The sequence below is a fragment of the Balaenoptera musculus genome, chromosome 1 (assembly GCF_009873245.2).
Source record: "Balaenoptera musculus isolate JJ_BM4_2016_0621 chromosome 1, mBalMus1.pri.v3, whole genome shotgun sequence".
NCBI lineage: Eukaryota > Metazoa > Chordata > Mammalia > Artiodactyla > Balaenopteridae > Balaenoptera > Balaenoptera musculus.
This window is the reverse complement of record NC_045785.1, coordinates 9,178,210-9,192,694: the sequence shown is the minus strand read 5'-3', so window position 1 is coordinate 9,192,694 and position 14,485 is coordinate 9,178,210. Positions and strand designations below refer to the sequence as shown.

The window sequence follows — 14,485 nt, the reverse complement described above, 5'->3', positions numbered from 1 at the left end:
CGGATGTGAAGCGCAGGGCCGATGTGGGGACACCCACCAGACTGTGCCTCTCGGTCCCCACCCCCCTGCCCACCCCTTCCCGAGCAGGGCTTGTCACTGACCACTCCTCCAACAACGAGAATGCCCATGGAGGTCCTGGAGGTCAGGGAGGCCAGGCCGGTGACCATGGAAACCATGAGCTCCTCCTGGGTGAGGGAGCCCTGGGGCAGTGGGGGCATGCTGGGGTTGGCCGGGGTCAGGGGCATGGGCCGCTGCACCTGCAGAGAGAAACGAGGAGGGGCTGAGAAGATACCGGCCAGTCTCTCATTCTAGGGTCCAGAACAGGGGCACGGGGAGTGGCTCTTCAATTTCCAAAAGGGAAAATGAGCTTCACACGTAGCAGAGAAGAATTTAAGCTCCTAACAGACCTGCCCGCCCAAAGGTGAGCACCGTGGGGTACCACAGAACGGGCGCAGTGGCCGCCCTGGAACGCTTCAGCACAGGTCCCCAGGTGTGGGACGTGGCCCGAGAGCAGCCCGGGCAGTAACTCCAGTGGTACAGAGATGGGGGGTTCAACATCTAAACATGAAAATGGTGGTATGTGGACAGATAGGTCATCTATATTTAATAGTTACATGCTCACTTTAACGTGTAATAGAAAAAAAAATGCGGCTTGAGTTTGTAATTTCACAAATATTAGTGCTTAGGATAAAGCTAGGTTGATTTGTGGCAAAAACCTGACCGTGGTGGTGGCCCACATGCCACGGCTGTGACCTCAGGGCACCCCTTTCAGAACAGTTTGTGTGCCTGGGGTGCAGACTGACCTCCCTTGATGCCCGAGGGTGCGGGACTTCGCTTGCCTGGTCGTTGTAGCCCATCAAGGCCCGGCGGCTGTTCTTGGGGCCCAGGAACCTATTCACCAGCATGGTCCACCCGAGAGAAAAATGGAACTCGATGTCCTCCTGAAAGTCGGCACACAGCTTGTCACAGTTCAGGTCGTAGCTGAGGGAGAAGCACTGCCGAGGGACCAGCAAGTCTATCTGACTCCGCATAGACACAGGAAGGAGGGGTTTCAAGCCGTCTGTCAGGAACAGAAATGCAGAGAAAGCACAGCAGCTCAGCCCCGTGCCACGCCAGGGCCGAGCCTCAGAACGCTCACTGCGGCCCAGGATGCTGACGGTGAGGCCCGGAAATCAGGGCCGGAAGAGCGGGCCAGTGGGTGGGGGGATGCAGACCAAGGCTCCACACCGGCTAACGTGAGGATTTAAGGAGGAGGCCGAACTCTCAGCCTCTGCTAGTCCCATGTGGTAACACAAGACACCCCCATGGGGACCTCCCTGGTGGCGCAGTGGTTAAGACTCCACCTGCCAATGCAGGGGGCACAGGTTCAAGCCCTGCTCCGGGAAGATCCCACGTGCCGCGGAGCAAGTAAGCCCTTGAGCCACAGCTGCTGAGCCTGCGCTCTAGAGCCCGTGAGCCACAACTACTGAGCCCGCGTGCCACAACTACTGAAGCCCGCGCACCTAGAGCCCATGCTCCACAGCGGGAGAAGCCACGGCAATGAGGAGCACACGTACCACAACGAGGAGTAGCCCCAGCTTGCCACAACTAGAGAAAGCCCGTGCGCAGCAACAAAGACCCAACACAGCCAAAAATAAATAAATACATAAATAAATAAATTTTTTTTTTTTAAAAAAAAGGACCCCCCCCACTGACCCCCCAAGTCTATGTGTAGAATGAACTCATGACACATGCCCAGAACCCCAAGGTATGGAGCTGACTCATCATAAAAGGTGACAGACAAGGAAAGGCCTTTACTTCTGTAGACTGGCCTGAAACTGATCTTTGGGCAGCCCAGGGACCAGGTCGCGAGGCCCCCGCAGCACTGACCTATCATCTCCTGCTGCATGGTCTGCAGGGAGCTGGTGATGGCCGTGGAGCAGCGGTCCGACATATTTCGGCCCAGTCCTTCCTCTATATGGCGGTGCAGTTCCTGCAGCCAGAAGAGAGGCGAAGGGAAGTGGCGCCCTCTGCCAGCGGTTCCCTCTGGGGAGCCCAGGGACAGGGAAATCCGAGGCTGGTCAGCCCAGGCCCACAAGGCAACGGCGGCAGGCAGGCCGCATGGGAGCCTGGGGCTCGTGTCCCTGGCTGAGAGGCCCTGACTCAGAGCAGCAGGGGCTGAATCGCTGTCTGCTTGGTGATTCCTTCCAGTAGCCAACAGGAAATAAGGGGAGCCCCTGCCCAGAGCACCTGCCACTTAATGACTCACATTCTTATAAACCTTGAGGACCACTGGGGAAGGGTGGAAGTCCATCTGGTACTCGTCCACCAGCACAGAGAGGCGCCGGATCTCCTCAGCCATCGCGGTGGACACCTACAGCAGAAGCAGCGTGCTGGTTAAGTGTCAAGGAGGAATGTGGTTCAATTCTGCAGCACCAGGAGAGAGTCTAACAGACTCTAACACACTGGATATCTTTCCCCTCACCCATGCAGTGTCCTCAGCTGATCTACGGAATTAAAGTTTTTGAGGTAGAGGGGATATGAGAGACTGGCTGACCAAACACCCCTGTAAGAGATGGAGGAGGAGGCCCAGAGGAGGGGGGACTTGCCCAGGGTCACACGATAGAAGAGCAAACCCAGGGAGGCGCCACGTTCTTGAATCAGGGCCACGACTTCCTCCTGGAAGGCTGAGGAGCCCCCAGGTAATAGGATGTCTGCGTTTTCACTTTTCTAGCTCCCCAGCCTCTACTCGGAGTCCAAATCTCCCCAGTGTGCTTCCTCTCCCACTTCTCACCTGCCTCTCAACTTCCTCCGTAATCTGCTTAATTCGCAGTTTGTAGTCTTGCGCCAAGAGCTCCAGCTGCTTGTCAATAAATTTCAGCCGCTCCTGCCGCTCTTCTCGCATTTCCAGGCAGTAAACCCTGAAAGAAAGAGCTCTGGTTACGCGACGCAGGTCCCCACGTGACTAAGCAGAGAAGCAAGAGGGGACGCGGGGAAGCCTGTGTGGGCCCCAGCGGCGATCCTGGCGGTTCCATGCACGTCCCCGGAGGCCTGCTCTTCCCCTTCCCAGGTATGAGGGAGAGACGGCGCCGACAACTCACTCAAGTTTTCCAAATTTGGAAGACGTGGTGGTGACAGACAGGGGAGGGCGCTTTCAGGGGCTTTAGAACAAGTTCTGCCAATTAATATAGAAAAAAATCACTAGTATAATCAAGAAAAAGAAAAAAGAGGTACTACGCTACCCAGAAGCCTGGCCAAATTCCCCAAGTCTGAATTACTGATGGGGTCAGGGAAATGGGAGTTCCAGCATACACTGCTGGTGGGACCTCGGATGGGTTCAGATGTTTCAGAAAGCCACAAGTAAAACTGGGTAAAACTGAAATGCATATACCCTAAGAGGAAACGTTCCACCTCCAGGAATTAATGCTAGAAAGACACTTGCAGATGTGCACAAGTGGACACACAGACTGGCATCCACTGCAGCAGGGTTTGCAATAGCAAAATAATGAAATCTAAAAATCAATCTACAGGAAAAGGAGGTACATTCACAGTGGACTACTCTATAGCAGCTAATAGTCCTAAACTCCATCTACAGGTACCAACAAGGACAAAGGGTAAAAACGATGCTGAGTGGACAGAGAAGCCAGGTGCAGCATGATCCTGTATCTGTGCATTTAAAGCACTTGCAGAGCAACATTATGTATTCCTCAGAACTTACATAAAAAGTACTGCTTAATGAATGACAGGACTACACACCAAATTCATGATTGCAGTTGCCTCTGAGGAGTGGGCAGGGGGACACTGGGACAGGGGCTGAAGAATCAAAGGGTATTCAACATTTTTTTCTGTGTTGTTGTTGTGGGTTTTTTTTAACATCTTTATTGGAGTATAATTGCTTTACGATGTGTTAGTTTCTGCTGTATGTCTTTTATTTTAACTTAAAAATAAAGCAAATATTGTCAATTCTGTGCAATGGAAGCACGGTATGTTATTCTCTGTATATCTTTCCTATATTTTAATTTCTCCAAAAAAAGGGTATTTTTAAGAAGTATGCCCTGGGGCTTCCCTGGTGGCGCAGTGGTTGAGAATCTGCCTGCCAATGCAGGGGACACGGGTTCGAGCCCTGGTCTGGGAAGATCCCACATGCCGCGGAGCAACTAGGCCCGTGAGCCACAACTACTGAGCCTGCGCGTCTGGAGCCTGTGCTCCGCAACAAGAGAGGCCGCGGTAATGAGAGGCCCGCGCACCGCGATGAAGAGTGGCCCCCGCTCGCCGCAACTAAAGAAAGCCCTCGCACAGAAACGAAGACCCAACACAGCCATAAATAAATAAATAAATAAATAAAAATTTAAACAATAAACAAAAAAAAGAAGTATGTCCTGCTTCAGGCTCTGAGAACGGCTGCAGCGCTCGGCGCAGTGTTGGGCCAAGGCCACCAACACGGGCTTGTGGGGAACCTCACTGCACAGGCCAGGTGGGATGGACAGACGCCCCACGGCCTCCTCACCAGGCTGCTCCTCGTGGCTCGAACGGGGCCTGGAGGGAACCCTGAGGCTCCGATCTGGCGGCCAGGCTCTGGCCCTGGGCTGGGTCCAGGCAGGGGTGAGGCGGTCACTGCCACGCTCCCTCCTGTCACCTCCGGGGCTCTTACCGCTGCTCCTGAGCCGCGATGTGCAGAGAGTCCATGATGAGGCGAACAGCCTCCGCGATCTGCTTGGCCCGGACCGTGTGCTGCTCAAACTTGGTCTTCACAGCCGACTGGGAGATGCACTCCTGGAACAGACAAGAGGCGCAGAGGGAGGCAGAGGCCACCGGCCAAGGGCCAGGCTCCGGCATCCACTGCCAGGGACACGGCTGGAAAGGGCCGGGGAGGCACAGAATCGCCAGACACCAGGATCAAAGGCTTGTGCTCACCTCAAATCTCCTCTCAAAATTCTGAAACTCAAGCATCCTCACTTGAAAGCCTTCTGCAAGAGCGCCCCCTAGGAGAATTGCACCACATTAGTCCAGAAATAACTCGCAGTCGAGAGCTTCTCACTCAGGGCTCTTCTCACCACCTCGTTCTCAGAACTGTTTCTACTGGCTGACTTAGTATGAGACCCAACGACTCAAATGTTAGGGAAAAGCAAGAAGCTGGTTCCATCGTCACCTCCTTCGGGCATGCCCTGGGCCTTCTGGATCCTGGCGTTGAGCACCTCCTTGGCAGACACAAAGAAGATGCGGTCTCCAGCCTGGCCTCGATCCACCACAGCCAGCTCGTCCACCAGGAAGCTGGTACAGCGCTCCATGTGCTGCCGCCGTACCTGGAGCCCAAGCAGACGGGCGTTACGTGAGCAGGCAGGGTGCGGGTGAGCCCCTCCTGATGGAGCCCGCGGCCCCCAACTGTTTCTTTTCTAAAACACAGATAATCTGTTCACACAGCTCAGGGTTCAAAAGGTACAAACACACATGCAGCGACCATCTCCCACCATCTGTCCTCCAGCCACCAGGCTCCCCAGAACCCAGGTCACAGGGGTTCCCTGGGGTACAGCCTGTCAAAGACAGCTGGTGCATCAACAAGCTGAAATGCTTACACGTGCCCCAAATTGCCTTGTTAGAGCCTACAGAGTGTCTCACTTTGGCACCCCAGAAGGAAAGGAACCTGGGTGGGGGGGGGGATTGGTCAAGAAACCTACATCTGGACTCTGTACTGACAAGCTGAGTCTTCCCTGGGCCTCGTTTATTACATGAGTGGCCGCACCCCAAAATCCCTCCTAGCTCTGAAGCCCTAAGGTTCTACTGCTGGAACTTAAAAGTGATGACAGCCTCTTGCAGACACCTGCCACGTGCCAGGCCTTTTCTCAAAGTTAACAGATTTCATCCTCTCAACAACTCTATCTACTATATCCAACTCACAGGTGAGGATTTACCGGAGGGGTTAGGGAATTCACCAGTCACACTGCCCAGCGTCAGCCTGCTGACCACGTGCTTTATCATCACCCCATATCACCTGTCTGTTACTCCTTTTTCCTTCATTTCACGCATAAAAAGTAAAGCATTCTGAGCTGTCAGTAAGAACCAATTATTCTTCACTCCTCTTTTAAGCTTCTTTCCTGGATGTCTTTCTAAAGCTAAGCCTGTTCTATAATGATTAATTCTTTATGAACTAAAGAGAGCAAGCAAGGGTGCAGCAGCTAACGTGGTAGGGACGTTTCTCAGACCAGGAAGAAAGCCTTTTGAAGAGTAGAGGGGTCCGGGAAAGCGAATGGGAGAAGTGAAGGGTTTGCGTTTTGTTGCTGCTGTTGTTTTTTTTTGCCACACCACGCAGCAGGCAGGATCTTAGTTCCCGGACCAGGGATTGAACCCGTGCTCCCTGCAGTGGAAGCACGGATTCTTAACCACTGGATCTCCAGGAAAGTCTCAAAGAGTTGTTTTTGTTTCTTCGTTTTGTTTTTGTTTGGTTTTGTTTTTGCCACACTGCACGGCTTGTGGGATCTTAGTTCCCTGACCAGGGATTGAACCTGGGACCTCAGCAGTGAAAGCACTAAGTCCTAACCACTGGACCGCCAGGGAACTCCCACGAAGGGGTATTTTTAAAGCCATCAGCGACCCCAAGGAACACCCGGGACTTCTCTGGTGCTGAAATTCATTCAGGGATGTGGCCTGGGAGAGCATAAAGAGGGACTGGGTAGACACATGGGGTGGCATTCCCCAAACTGCTGGGTAAAGAGGCACCCACCTCCTCCATGTACTCAGGCTCCGAGGCGGACGCGTCCCAGCGGTTGTTCAGGATGAAGATGTTAGGGCGGGACAAGCGCTCGCTCACCTTGTGGAAGAACTGCTTTTCCTGGAAGGGGGGGAAGACCTCAGTGTGGGAGGAGCTGTGCCAGCTGAGGCCCTGCCAGCCCGCCCCCCCAGCTGGGTCCTCGGAGTGGGGGAAAAGGTGGAAGAGGGGTTACCGTCTGCATCAGGGTGGACTCTGAGTTGGCCACCAGCACGAACACATCAGCGTCCAGGCAAAACTTGTCAATCCAGCTATCTAGCTCTGTGGTGACATCGATGCCAGGGCTAGAGGTGACAAGGATAAACTGTCACCAGACACACAGACCATGGGCCCCATTCTTCCTGCTCTGAACAGACCTGAGGCAGCCAGGCAAAGGAGGAGAAAGCTACAGAAGGGAGAGAAATTGGGCCTGGCCCTTATTGGAGGGATTTTTACTTTTCATCTCGTATCCTTCCAGACTGTCTGAAAATGTGGTTTTTGCCATACGCACCTATCACCTTTATAAAAACCTAATGATCTGAATTTTACTTTGGGGGTATACAATTAAGGTGAAGTTCTGTATTTATGTGAGTCTGGCAAGCACCCTAGCACTGCATTTCTTGGTATAGTTACAGCCTGTCCACAAAGCAGGAGCAAAGTGTCCCTTTGAGAAAAATAAAATACAACATGGACCTCACCACCACAAGCTCCACCCCCCCCGCCCCCAATAAACACACTAATGTTGGGTTGAGGCTGAGAACCTTCCCAACTTTTGAGCACCTCCCTATCCCTCTTTACAGACCATCACTGGGACATCTTCAGGGCCCTGACACCTGCCCAGGGATACAGTAACCAGACCCTGGAGGAAATCCAAGAGGCAGGAAGATTTGGTTGAGCCAGTCTGAAAAGCAATATACTTAAGCAGAGCAACAACAGGACCTAGGGGATCCTGGCCTAGATGATCCAGAAATGGAAAGCTGGTGCCCTCCCAGCTTGGACCTCCTGGGGAGGCACCTTCCCTCTTACCTGTCCATTAGCACAAGGTCATCCTTGAGAAGCGGACACTTGGAGTTGGGCCACATCACACTCACCAGGCTGCCGGCATGCAGCTGCTCGTCCTGGTGAAGGGCGTGGGCCAGCTGGTTCACAGTCTGATGGGGGAGAAGGGAAAGAAAGATCAGGGCCGAGGAAGAGCCTCCAGCCTGGAGATTTCCAGTGCCATGTGGCCATAGCACGATGGCCTGAGACTGTTGCCTGATCTGCTACCCCTTTTTCTTTCATTTCACACATAAAAAAGTCAAGAGCTGGGAGCTGTCAATAAGAACCAACTATTCTTCACTCCTCTTTTGAATTTCTTTCTTGGATGTTGTCCTAAAGCAGAGGGTTTTCTGCATTAATTAATTCTTCATGAACCAAAATGAGCATCTGGCCCCAACCAAGAATGCAGCTGGCTCTCAGAAAGATGAAAACACGCAAGCCCCGAGCTGACGTGTCAGAATCACACAGCAAATGCAGGGATCGCTCTCTGGCAACACGCCAAAGAACAAGGCACATATGCTCTTCATCACAAAGAGAAAAGGCCTGCCCAGCAATTCACAAGGACTGTGAATCCGGACTTCAGGCGCTCCGGGTTTCAGACCCTCCCTGAAGCTCTCGCAATTCCCAAGCAGCCAGGCTAGGACAGGGCCCCCCCAGACTCCACCGCAGTGGAGGGCACTGCCTTCTCCTTAGAGCTTCCAGTGGTCCTGGCACAGTGGATGCGCTGGCTGGTCTAAGCCCGGATTTAACCCACCAGCATGCCCAGGGAGGGCTGAAAGCCGGGCCGGCGCTGCCCCCTCACCTTGACATTCCTCTTCTCCTCTGAGCCCTCTGTGAGGAGGAAGGCCTCGTGGCCATCTGTGCCCTCCACCCGCAGGAAGCAGTTGGTGGTGTGGCCGATCCCGGAGGGCAGCACTTTGTCCCAGAGCATGGCATTGATCACAGTGCTCTTCCCGTTGCTCGTCCTACGAGGAAATCCTGGCTGTCAGTGAAGCTACCGCTATCTGCGTCTCAGGCTGTCACTAAGAAGTTACAGCCTGCAAGTCCAAAGTCTTGTCCTCCACAGTGATGCGGCGTGTGCCCAGACAGGCAGAGAGGGCTCTCTGTGTTTATGAAAATGCTGGACAAACACCCGTGACCCGTGCTGTGATGTGCTCCTGGTTCATCACGGCAAACCAGGCTACAAGGGGCTCCCTCGGTGTGGCGCCGGCACGCAGATGCTCTCTGCCCTCAAGAGAGCCCACCACCGAGCTTGAGGCTCTCAGCATCACTCTGGAGACCACCTGTCTGACTCCGAGGGATAACCCACCCCTCCTCTTCTACTTGGAACCACTCACTCACCCCCAGGGTGGCTTCCTCAGTCTGAGTGACCTCAGCTGAATGACCCCAAAGTCCCTGGTTTTCTACAAAAGGCCAATTTTGCTGCTCTTCTCCCATCACGCTCCTCCCAAACATGAAGCCCCGCCTGTCAGTCCCAGCTGATAAGGGCCGGCTACAGGGCAGACTACTGTAGCGTTCCTGCCCGTCACGCCCCTTTCCGACATTCTGGTTCTTGAAAACAGCTCTACTCTGCAGACTCATCTCTCCAGCTCACCAAAGCCAGGGCCACAGCTCTGAAGGGAGGACGCAAAATGACAGCCCGGAGGTCTGAGGGCCACCCCTGAGGTGATCAGGGGCAGGGGTGGCAGAGTGCCAGTTCCTCAGGCTGCCACTGTGCGCACAGCATCCACCCGTCTGGGTGTCTTTTTTTTTCCTGTATTGGGCTTTACTTTTTTTAAAGGTGCTGTGGTATAACAAGAAATATGTTTGGTCTTTGTCCCTAGTTCCTGGCACAGAGCTCCTAAAACCCTTGGAATTTCCTGAGTGGTAGGAGTGCCTTTAGTTACTCATAAGGAGCCCCTGTTGAGCACACCTGTTTATGCTAGTGAGGTGACTGAGGTGGGGCCCCCAGGCAGCCTCAGGATGGGCTGGTCACCAGAAAGACCAAGTGATAAGAGGGCTGGGACTTTCAGCCCCACCCACTGACCTCCAGGAAAAGGAAGGAGGGCGCTGTGGATTAAGCTCCATAAAATCTCTTGAACAATGAGAACTGATGAGCTTCAGGGTGGAAGGCAGTGCACCTCAGTTCCACAGGGACAGAAGCTCCTGTGCTCAGGACCCTCCCAGACCTCACCCTGTGTACCTCTTCACCTGTATCCCTTACAGTACCCCATTATTTATATACTAACCAGTAAATGTAAGTAAATGTTTCCCTGAGCTCTGTGAGCCGCTCTAGCAAATTAAGAGGAGGAGGTCGTGGGAACCTCTGATCTATAGCCAGTGGGTCAGACGCCCAGGTTTCCGAATGGCACCTGAAGCGGGGGCGTCTTGAGGGACCGGGCTCTTAACCTGGGGGGGTCTGCCGCCACCTCCAGGCAGCGTGTCAGAACTGAGTTCACTGTGTAGGCCACCCAGTCAGAGCCCACCGAGAACTGGAGAAGTCCTTGGTACTGTAGCAAACATTCCAGAGGTGCCTACCAGACCTCAAAGTGTAACAAGAAGGATATCTGAGGGCTAAAAATATAAAGCATTTAGAAGAAAACATAGGGGAAAAGCCTCATGACACTGGGTTTGGCAATTTCTTAGATATGACATCAAAAGTATAGGCAAAAAAGTATACATAAATTGGACTATATCAAAATAAAATATTTCTGTGCATCACAGGACACAGTTAACAGAGTGAAAAGGCGACCTACAGAATGAGAGAAAATACTTCCAAATCATATGTCTGATAAGGAATTAAATCCAGAACTCTTACAACTCAAAAACAAAAAACAAAAAAACCACACCAAAACGACATAAAAAAAACCCCCAAACAACCCAATTTAAAAGTGGGCAAAGGACTTGAATAGACATTTCTCCAAGGAAGATATACAAATGGCCAACTAACACATGAAAAGATGCTCAACATCACTAATCACTAGGGAAATGCGAATCGAAACTACAAGAGATACTACCTCACACGCATTAGGACGGCTACTATCAAAAAAACAGAAAACAAGTATTGGGAGGATATGGAAAAACTGGAACCCTTGTGCACTGCTGGTAGGAATTAAAATGGTGCAGTCACTATGGAAAACAATATGGTGGGTAGTTCCTCAAAAAATTAAAAACAGGGGACTTCCCTGGCAGTCCAGTGGTTAGGACTCTGAGCTTCCACTGCAGGGGGCCCAGGTTGGCACGGGTTCAATCCCTGGTCAGGGAACTAAGATCCCGCATGCCGTGCAGCACGGCCAAAAAAAAAATTTTTTTTAAACAGAATGATCATACGGTCCAGCAATTCCACCTCTGGGTATATTCCCAAAAGAACTGAAAGCAGGGTCTCAAACAAATATTTGTACACCCACGTTCATAGCAGCATTATTCACAATAGCCAAAAAGTGGAAGCAACAAGTGTCCATCATGGATGAATGGATAAACACGATATGGTATACACATACAATGGAATATTGCTCAGCCTTAAAAAGGAAGGTATTCTGACAAATGCTGCCACATGGATGATTCTAGAGGACATTATGCTGAGTGAAAGAAGCCAGTCACAAAAAGACAAATACTGTGTGATCCCAGTTACCTGAGGCACCTCGAGTAGTCAGACTCATAGAGACAGGAAGGAGAATGGTGGTTGCCAGGGGGGTGGGGAGAGGGGAACGGGAGTTGTTACTTAATGGGCAGAGTTTCAATTTTCCAAGGGGAAGAAGTTCTGGAGATGGATGGTGGTGATGGTTGTACAACAATGTGAATGTATTTAACAAAACTGAACCGTACACTTAAGAATGGTTACGACGGTAAATTTTACATTATGTGTATTTAACCACAGTTAAAAATAAAGAAATAAGAAGGAGAGCACTGCACTCTGAAGCATGCCAGCTGCTTCTCTGCCTTGGGGCCCTCAGGCTGCAATCCCACACAAAGTGCCTGCCTCCCTGCCTGCCCCCAGCTGGGAAGAAAGAAGGTATGAGGGCTTTGAGACTCACCGGCCAAAAAAAGCCACTTTCATGTGCCGCCGGGCCAGCACCTCGCTGATGCCCCTCACTTTGGACAGGTAACCTCTGACGTCCAGAACCTGTTCTTCTGTCGTAACAGGGTCCAGTTCCGCATTCCTGTAGGTGTCTGGAGGTGGAGATTGAAAATGGCTCACCCCACGGTCTGAGTTCCACAGTCACAAGTGTGGAAGGCAGAGTCCACCACCACGGCTCCCTGCTACTCCCTACTGTGGGCCGCAGTGCAGTTAAGAACACGGCTTGGGGGCCTTCCCTGGCGGTCCAGTGGTTAAGACTCCAAGCTTCCACTGCAGGGGGTGTGGGTTCGATCCTTGGTGGGAGGACTAAGATCCCGCAGGCCGCGCAGCCAAAAAAAAAAAAGAACACAGCTTGGGAGCAAGACTGCCTGGGTTCCAGTGCAAGAAGCGCTGGCTCTTACCTCTTCCTGACTCTTTGTGACCCCAGGCAAATGAACATTCCTGGTCTTAGTTTCCTCACCCTTAAAACACAGATAACAACAGTACCTACTTCATGTGACTAGTGAAAGGATTAAATGGATTAAAACACAAAACCGCTAAGAATGGGGGCCGGTACCTAATGAAGTTTTATGTTTTTTACTTAACAAATACTTACCAAGTTCTCACTATATGCCAGACACTGTTCTGATCACTTTTCTTTTTTTTTTTTTTTTTTATTTTTATTTTATTTATTTTTGGCTGTGTTGGGTCTTCGTTGCTGCGTGCGGGCTTTCTCTAGTTGCAGCGAGCGGGGGCTACTCTGTTGTGGTGCACAGGCTTCTCATTGCAGTGGCTTCTCTTGTTGCGGAGCATGAGCTCTAGGCGCACTGGCTTCAGTAGTTGTGGCACACGGGCTTCAGTAGTTGTGGCGCGTGGGCTCAGTAGTTGTGGCTCAGGGGCTTAGTTGCTCCGCGGCATGCGGGATCTTCCTGGATCAGGGCTCAAACCCGTGTCAGTTGTATTGGCAGGCGGGTTCTTAACCACTGCGCCACCAGGGAAGTCCCTGATCACTTTTCAAATATGGTCTCATTTAATCCACGGCATGTACCCATCAGAGTTAGCAGATGGCAGAGCCGGGATTGGGACCGGGTCCCTGTGCACCTTCACGAGGCCCTGCCTGTTCTGGCCCCGCTCACTGCTCCAGCCAGGTCTTGGGCACCCGCTGCCTCGCATGCTGCCTCACCACATCCCCACACTCGCCACTGCTCTGGGCTTTGCTCAGTGCTTCCCCACGCCCCTCCCCCACTCTGAAGAACTAATGCACCGCCTCGGGGTGCTCTGGCTCTTTCCCACTTAGCCTGCCCTGACCACCCCTGAGTCAGGTCCCCTTGTTTATGCTCCCACAGCACCCTGTACTTCTCCTATCTTAGCCCTTATCTCACCACAGGGTAACCGCCTAGCTCACCTGTCTGCACCACCTACCACGTGAGGTCCAAGCTGTCTGATCCCAGCACCCAGCGCTCAGCAGGTGCACAATGTTCGCTAAGCAAACAGATACTAGGATCACTGCATTGCTTCTTCCCAGGGCCCTTGACAGGCAGATGGATAACATACTATGACAGATGGGAGCAACTGAGCAAGATCCTGTCCCCATCCCATCTAGTACTTACACGAGGAAGGTCATGAGCTGGCTGGACAGCAGACGGGTGTTTGCCCCTCAGCACACTCTTGCTGCAATGGACTAAATGTTTATGTGCCCCCATGTGATGACGGTATGATGGTACAGCTGACCCTTGAACAACATGGGGGTTAGGGCGCCGACTCTCCACACAGTCAAAACTCAGCATGTAATTTAGTCAGCCCTCCATATCCACGGTTCTGCATCCACAGATTCACCCATGGATTCTGTACTACTATAGTATTTGCTACTGAAAACAATCCACATATAAGTGGATCCGCGCAGTTCAAACTCATGTTATTCGAGAGTCAACTGTATATAGAGATGGAGACCCCATGCCTGGGATTAGTGCCCTTACAAAAGAGACCCAAAGAGCTAGCCAGCCACTCCTGCCGTGTGGTTACATGTGATGATACAGAGAAAAGACAGCAGTCTAGGAAGCTGGCCCTCACCAGACACCAAATCTGCCGGTACCTTGATCTTGGGCTTCCCAGCCTCCCGAACTGTGAGAAATAAATTTTTGTTGTTTACAAGCCACCCAGTCTATGGTATTTCTGTTACAGCCTCCCAAACAGACTAAGGCACTTGTGAACCACTGGGCTGATAGGCCCCAGCACTGAGAGCACTCCCACAGCATCCAGAACACGACAGGTGCATTTCAGAGATGCCCAGCGAGCTTCCCCTGCAGCTGTTGCCACGAAAGGAAGTGAGCAAACCAACAAGACCTCCCCCATCCACTGGCCACCCCCTACCCAGACCCAACAACATTCTTCCCTTATGTGGGCACCTGGGTGTGGCCTTTGGAATGCGCCCCCGGAGGAAGCTGGCTCTTAAGCCTGTGGCTACATTTAAAAGAAATAGGCAGTAGGCCAACAAGCTCTTGTTACCTGCCCTTTAGAGAACAGTCCCAAGGCAGTAGCCATCCCCTTCCCTAGCCAGGACAACCCCAAATACATCTCAGGATCGCTCCAGCGCTTTCCCTCCTAATACGAGAGGCTTCATATTTCCACAAAAAGAGAAACCAAAACACCCACTCCGGATGCCGTCACACAAACACCTTCATTGTTAATTA

At 52.2% G+C, this 14,485-nt stretch overlaps 1 protein-coding gene across 5 annotated transcripts in view; it reads right to left on the bottom strand.

Annotated features, from left to right (window-relative positions):
- Nucleotides 1-14,485, bottom strand: part of MFN2 (mitofusin 2) — a 28,288-nt gene that overhangs the window by 5,829 nt on the left and 7,974 nt on the right. For 4 of the 5 annotated variants that reach the window (XM_036853789.1, XM_036853782.1, XM_036853805.1 and 1 more), the window contains 13 exons: nucleotides 11,773-11,908; nucleotides 8,562-8,724; nucleotides 7,748-7,872; nucleotides 6,918-7,026; nucleotides 6,698-6,805; nucleotides 5,129-5,282; nucleotides 4,894-4,961; nucleotides 4,631-4,752; nucleotides 2,774-2,900; nucleotides 2,249-2,353; nucleotides 1,870-1,972; nucleotides 840-1,060; nucleotides 102-257 (listed from right to left, as the gene is read on the bottom strand). In XM_036853789.1, coding sequence (XP_036709684.1) covers nucleotides 102-257; nucleotides 840-1,060; nucleotides 1,870-1,972; nucleotides 2,249-2,353; nucleotides 2,774-2,900; nucleotides 4,631-4,752; nucleotides 4,894-4,961; nucleotides 5,129-5,282; nucleotides 6,698-6,805; nucleotides 6,918-7,026; nucleotides 7,748-7,872; nucleotides 8,562-8,724; nucleotides 11,773-11,908 — 1,697 coding nt within the window. The remainder of the gene's footprint in view (nucleotides 1-101; nucleotides 258-839; nucleotides 1,061-1,869; nucleotides 1,973-2,248; nucleotides 2,354-2,773; nucleotides 2,901-4,630; nucleotides 4,753-4,893; nucleotides 4,962-5,128; nucleotides 5,283-6,697; nucleotides 6,806-6,917; nucleotides 7,027-7,747; nucleotides 7,873-8,561; nucleotides 8,725-11,772; nucleotides 11,909-14,485) is intronic. The other variant, XM_036853813.1, reaches the window with a different exon arrangement.